The sequence below is a fragment of the Corvus brachyrhynchos genome, unplaced genomic scaffold, assembly GCF_000691975.1.
Source record: "Corvus brachyrhynchos isolate BGI_N302 unplaced genomic scaffold, ASM69197v1 scaffold130, whole genome shotgun sequence".
Classification (NCBI taxonomy): domain Eukaryota; kingdom Metazoa; phylum Chordata; class Aves; order Passeriformes; family Corvidae; genus Corvus; species Corvus brachyrhynchos.
The window spans coordinates 780,493-786,376 of NW_008236193.1; the positions used below are offsets into that span (position 1 = coordinate 780,493).

Below are 5,884 nucleotides of genomic sequence, written 5' to 3' on the forward strand. Positions count from 1 at the left end.
GGCCCCCTTGGGCGTGGGCGGGCCCCAAAGCCTGCGTTTGTCCCCAGGCTCGTCGCAGTGGCCGCGGGCGAGTGGAGCGGGTGCCTTATCTCCCAGCTACGAAGGGAGCCTCCACACTTTGGTGAGTGGCACCAAAAATTCCAGCTTCTCCTTTTCTCTCTCATCCCTCGGGGCCTGGCGGTGAAGGGTTTTTGGGTGACGTCCTCTCCCCTGAACGCCTGGGATCAGCTGGTTGGTCACGGGTGGATATTGGGGTGGCAGCAGCTGAGCAGAGCCTGGTGCTGCCTCCCTGGCCTGGAGTCCCCCAGCAGCCTGGCACCCTCCCCCTGGCCCCAGCCCAGGCCCATCCCGGGCTCTGGCCCAGCCAAAGGGATTCCTGTCAGGTTTCTGCCTCCCTGCCCTGAGCAGTTCCACTCGTGTGGCCCCTCGTGCCTTTAGGTGATGGCACTGACTGGGGGGGTTACTTCTCTCCATCCCTGCCCTGTGGCACCTGAGTCCAGGACTGGCACCAGCCACTCTGCAGTGCAGGGCAGCAGGAGGCTGCTGGCTTTATGGGATTGCAGTCATGGAATTGGATTGCAATCATGGAATGGTTTGGGTTGGAAGGGATCTTAAAGCTCATCCAGCTCCACCCCCTGCCATGGGCAGGGACACCTCCAACTAGACCAGGCTGCTCCAAGCCCCCTCCAACCCTGGACACTTCCAGGGATGGGGCAGTTAACACAGACCTGTCTCTGTCCTGCCCTTCCAGCAAAACAAAATGGAAGACAGGTTGGACGAAGCCATCCACGTGCTGAGGAACCACGCCGTGGGCCAGACCTCTGCCATGCCCAGCAACCATGGGGACATGCACGGGCTGCTGGGCTCAGCACCACCCCACAGTGCCGCCGTGGGCAGCCTGGGCCAGGCCTTCCCCGCCTCGGTCATGGCCCTGGGGAACAGGCACCCGAGTCTGGTGAGTGTGGGAGCACTGTGGCAGCTGGCAGGGACACACTGGGGACACGTGTCATGTGAGGGGTGCCCTGGCATTCAGGGGGACGTTGCCTTTGGTGCAGGAATAGCTCAGTGTGGTCCAGCTTGGGTCAGGTGTTGGCAGCGTTGCGTGGGTGACATGCACAGAAGTCACTCCCCATGTTCCTGCAGGGAGAGTTGAGTCATGGAATCCCAGAGTGGTTCGGGTTGGAAGGGACCTCAAAGCTCATCCAGTTCCACCCCCTGCCTGGGCAGGGACACCTCCCACTGGACCAGGTGGCTCCAAGCCCTGTCCAGCCTGGCCTTGGGCACTGCCAGGGATGGGACAGCCACAGCTGCTCTGGGGACATTGAGTGCACCCTTGGCACAAGCTCCGTGTGCACTTCCCTTGTTTGTGCCCCTTCTCAGGGCAGGCAGAGGTGGTGAGAGAGCTGCTCTTCTTTCCCTGCAACATGACTGGAAATCCCTCAAAACAACTTCAAGGCATCCCTGGGATATGCAGGGAGGAGAAGAGGGATTCAGTGGGTACAAGAGTGCCAGGTGTCACCAGGAATTCCCTGCTCTGAACGGTTTGGGCAGGCACCGTGTCCCTCTGTGCACGTGGGGAGTGCTGGTGTGTGAGGGCTCATTCCAGCTCCAAGGGAATGTGATGGATCCAGGGTTCCCTGAGCATGTGGATGCTGGGGTCCTGTGCTGGGTCACCTGGGTCCCCTCTTGTCTAGAGGCTGGTGACCACAGCAGCACATTTTTGGCAGAGCTGCTTTCCTGCTGCAGCAAACAGTGACACATCTCCAGTCTCCAGAGAACCAGTTGTGATCCCCTTCCAGGCTCCCTGGATTCTGCTCCTGACCTGGGAATGAGATGTGTGTCCTCTGTAGGCTGCTGCCAGCTGGGGAGCCAGCAGGGCTGGCTCTATCGTGTCACTCCCCAGCTTGTGTAGCAAAGCCTCGGGGCCGTGGGCTCAGAAGGGGCCCTCACCCTTTGTTTCCAGCTCCTTTGGAGCCAAGTTTATGTTGCTGGGATGTCCCTTTCTCTGGTGGCACTTGGGAGGTGGCAGAAAGAGTGGTGCTCAGTGGAGACAGGACACGTGTCCTCTCCAGTGTGCTGCCTTACAGAGGGGCTGTTCCTCGGGGGGCACAGCGCTGACAGGGGCTCTGGGCCAGGTCCGGCTCCTGTTCAGAGCAGGGGGCTGCAGTGCCCCCACCACGGTCCCTGGGGAGCTGTGCTGGAGCAGGCTGGCTCTTCCCTCCCTCATTCCCAAGCCCCAGGTGTGGGAGCGTGAGGGGAGCTGTGCCTCAGCCCGGTCCGTGGAGCCCAGGGGTGTCCCTGGGTGGCTGTGCTGGGCTGACTGTCCCCATTGCCCGCTGGCCATGACACAGCTCTGCTCATTGTGCTGCAGGTGGGAGGAGGCCACCCCGAAGATGGGTTGTCCAGCAACCCCAGCTTGCTCCACAACCATGTGACACTTCCATCACAGCCCAGCTCCCTCCCGGACCTCAGCAGGCAGCAGGACACCTACAGTGGTAAGGCAGCTCTGCACGGGTGCAGGATGGGGCTCACCTGTGCCAGGGGTTACCTGTGCCAAGGGTCACCTGCTGGGAGGAGTGGGGATCACCTGTGGGGTTTGGGTCCAGCCCTGTGAAGCAGCAGCCCGGAGGAGATGGATGTCTCTGCAAGGCTGGTGCTTCCTTGCAGCATTCACGGGGCAGTTTCTACTTGGAGCCTTTTCCAGAGGTTTCACAGAGTCCCAGAATGGTCTGGCTTGGAAGGGACATTAAAGCCCATCCCATTCCACCCCTGCCAATGGGCAGGGACACCTTCCACTGTCCCAGAGTGCTCCAAGCCTCATCCAGCCTGGCCTTGGACACTTCCAGGGATCCAGGGGCAACCCCAGCTGCTCTGGGAAACCTGTGCCAGGGCCTCCCCACCCTCCCAGGGAACAATTCCTTCCCAGTATTCCATCTAACCCTACATGTCTGACCTGTATTTTCCTGTCCCCTGCCAGGTGTGGGTGCACAGTTCGCAGTGCTCTGCTGTATAGGTTGGGTTCCTGTGTTGGAGGGTCCGGGAAGTAAGGGGGAGAACAGGGAGTGTCAGCAGGGCAGAGCCAGCACCCCTCCATCTTCCCTGAGTGTGGAGCAACAATGCAGGATGAGTTTGGGATGCCAGTGCAGGAGCAGGGCCTGGGGACCCCCCAGCCTGCTGTGTAGGTCAGGCCCCTCAAACCCTGGGTGTGGCTCTGCTCTCTCTGCAGGCTTGTCCGGGGGGCTGGGGCGGAGCAGCGTCTCCTCAGGAACGAGCGAGATAAAGAGGGAAGAGAAGGAGGATGAAGAGAACACGTCGGTGGCAGATAACTCCGAAGAGGAGAAGAAGGAGCTGAAACCCTCCCGGAACAGAACAAGGTGCTCTTTGAACAGGTCTCTCCCTTCACTTTCTCTGTCCCCAGGCCAGGGGTGTTTGGGCTGGGGGGCACTGGGCTTGGCCCGGTTTGGCCTGGGGTCACCCTGTGGCACAGACCCCCCCCAGCCCCTGCCCACCCTGGAGCCTGGTGTGGTCTCACACAGCCTGGGCTCCTGCTACTGCCCCAGGGGGAAGGGTCCCTGCCACCCTCCTGCTGGCTCCTGTCCCTGTGGCCTCGGGGCGTCCTCATGCTCCTAAAGCAGAGGGAGGCACCTTATCCTGCACTCACCTGCAGGCTGTGCAGGGAAGGAGTGAGTGCTCAGCCCCAGGCAGGGACAGTCTGACCCCTTCCCTGCCTTGGGGCATCTCTGCTCTCTGCTTTGGGCTCCTGCATCCTCTCTCACATCCAGCCAGAGGAGTGGCAGTGGCTCAGGTAGAGTCCTTCAGCGTGCTGGCTGCTCTGCAGCCTCGCCACCAGCTCGGAGACCTCACCAGGGTGATGGTGCCCAGAGAGGCAGCACCAGCCCCGCTCCTGCCCTGGAGGCAGAGGGCTCCGTCGTCCCAAATTCCAGCTGGGGATTCCAGTGTTGGCCTTCACCTTGTCTGGGCCGCCCTGCACTCTCCCAGCAACAAGCTCAGGCCTTAATCACATTGTGGTTTCTTTCTTTGCTGTTTAAAAACAAAACACAACAAAAAAGAGGCAGAAGAAGAGCCTTAACTGCTTCTCTCCGAAGCCCCTGCGTGTGCCTGCGTGTGGCACAGGCCAGCAGGTCCTGGCAGGGCACGTGGGGGGCTCGGCATCTTGGTGCCTCACCGTGTGTTTCTTGTCTGTGAGTTGACCAGTGCTGAGAGTGCACGCGAGGAATGTCCCTGTCTCGTTCTTATTTTAAACCATTAGTCAAGATGAGGATGAGGAGGACGATCTTCTTCCCCCAGAGCAAAAAGCCGAGAGAGAGAGAGAAAGGAGGGTCGCCAATAATGCCCGTGAGCGCCTGCGGGTTCGTGACATCAACGAGGCCTTTAAAGAGCTCGGACGCATGTGCCAACTGCACCTAAACAGCGAAAAACCGCAGACCAAACTGCTAATCCTACACCAGGCCGTATCAGTCATACTGAACCTGGAGCAACAAGTTAGAGGTCAGTGAGGGTCCCGGAGTGGTGATATTTTACGTATCTGATCGGCACGGGGCTGTCTGTCTGTCTGTCTCCTGTGACGTGCTGTGGTGCCTCGCACTGTCTCTCTCCCCTGTGGCTTTGGGGACCAACCCAAGGCTGTCGATGTCCTTTTTATGTTGGTTTTTTTTTTTTGCCTTTTTTGCATCCATCCCTGCTGTTCTCTCCTTTGTCCCCCGCTGCCACCGCGTGTGCTGCATGCCGGTCCCGCGGGGACGCCTGTGCCGTCCTGCTTCCCTGCAGCCAGGAGCGCTCCGTGCTTGGCCAGCAAAGTGACAGAAACCCCACCAGGAAATCTCCCAGAGGGGTCCAGCTCTGCCGTCTCCAAGGGCTGCTCCAAGCACAGAGCCCGTTCCTGTCCCTTCTGTGTGCCTGACGGGGCTCTACGCCCCTGTCCCCGCAGTGTGGCACCTGGCAGAGCCCTGGGACCATGGGAGCTGTGCGAGGGCAGCAGGATGCCCTGGGCTGAGCAGCCCTCGCTGCCTGCACTCACTGGTGTCCGACACAAGCTGGGGGCACTGTGCATTCCGAGCCCGGAGCTGCCAGCGGGCACCTGCAGGCTCTGCCCCTCACCGGGACACCCTCAGGGCACCCTCGCTTCCTTCCACACGCGTGTGCACCCATGGGGTGTGCGCCCATCCCAGGGAGGGGAAGCGAGGGGCGGCTGTCCCGCTCCGAGGACGTGGCTGCTTTGTCCCGCACCCCGCAGTGCATGCTCCCGCTCCCGCTCCCGCTCCGGCCCGCGGCGGGCGTGCCGGGGCAGGATAACTCCTTTCTCTCTGCAGAGCTGTCGTAACACGCGTCGGGGGCTGTGCCTGGCTGTGCTCCTCTCTGCTGGCCTTGCTGTGCCTTGATGTTGGAGTCCTTTGTGCCTCTCTTCAGTTTGTAATTTTTTGCCTTTCATAACATGTATATTTTTTCCTGTCTTCTTTTTTAATTTCCCCTTTCTTTTGATTTTTTTTTTTTTTTTTTTTTTTTTTGGGTTTTTTTATTTTTTGGTTCTGTTCTTTCCGATCTCCTACAGACAGTCCCCAGCCGTGACCTCTCGGTGGTCCCACTCTACCTTGTACTTGCTGCTCGCGGATGCCAGGCAGGACCGAGGGTGGGGCAGGGCTTAGGCAGAGTTGGCACCGTGCTCACTTTGGTCTCCCATGCTTGTCCCTTTTTAAACCCTTCCTGGAGGCAGCCAGGGAGGTGGCTGAGCCCTGCAGGCTCCCTCAGCAGTTAGTGCAGACAGGCAGTGTCCCCTCTGTGGGTTTGTGCTGCTTTCCAGGAGAGAATCCCACCCTCGCACCCCTCTGGCAGCACTGCCATGGGAGCGGGGCCATCAGGTGCCTGT

At 60.3% G+C, this 5,884-nt stretch overlaps 1 protein-coding gene across 6 annotated transcripts in view; it reads left to right on the plus strand.

Moving 5' to 3' along the window:
* Positions 1–5,884, plus strand: part of TCF3 (transcription factor 3) — a 75,204-nt gene that overhangs the window by 65,060 nt on the left and 4,260 nt on the right. For 3 of the 6 annotated variants that reach the window (XM_017739291.1, XM_017739327.1, XM_017739300.1), the window contains 5 exons: positions 48–121; positions 752–955; positions 2,372–2,495; positions 3,227–3,389; positions 4,271–4,509. In XM_017739291.1, the coding sequence (XP_017594780.1) occupies positions 48–121; positions 752–955; positions 2,372–2,495; positions 3,227–3,389; positions 4,271–4,509 (804 nt within the window). The remainder of the gene's footprint in view (positions 1–47; positions 122–751; positions 956–2,371; positions 2,496–3,226; positions 3,390–4,270; positions 4,510–5,884) is intronic. The other 3 variants (XM_017739311.1, XM_017739319.1, XM_017739305.1) reach the window with 2 other exon arrangements.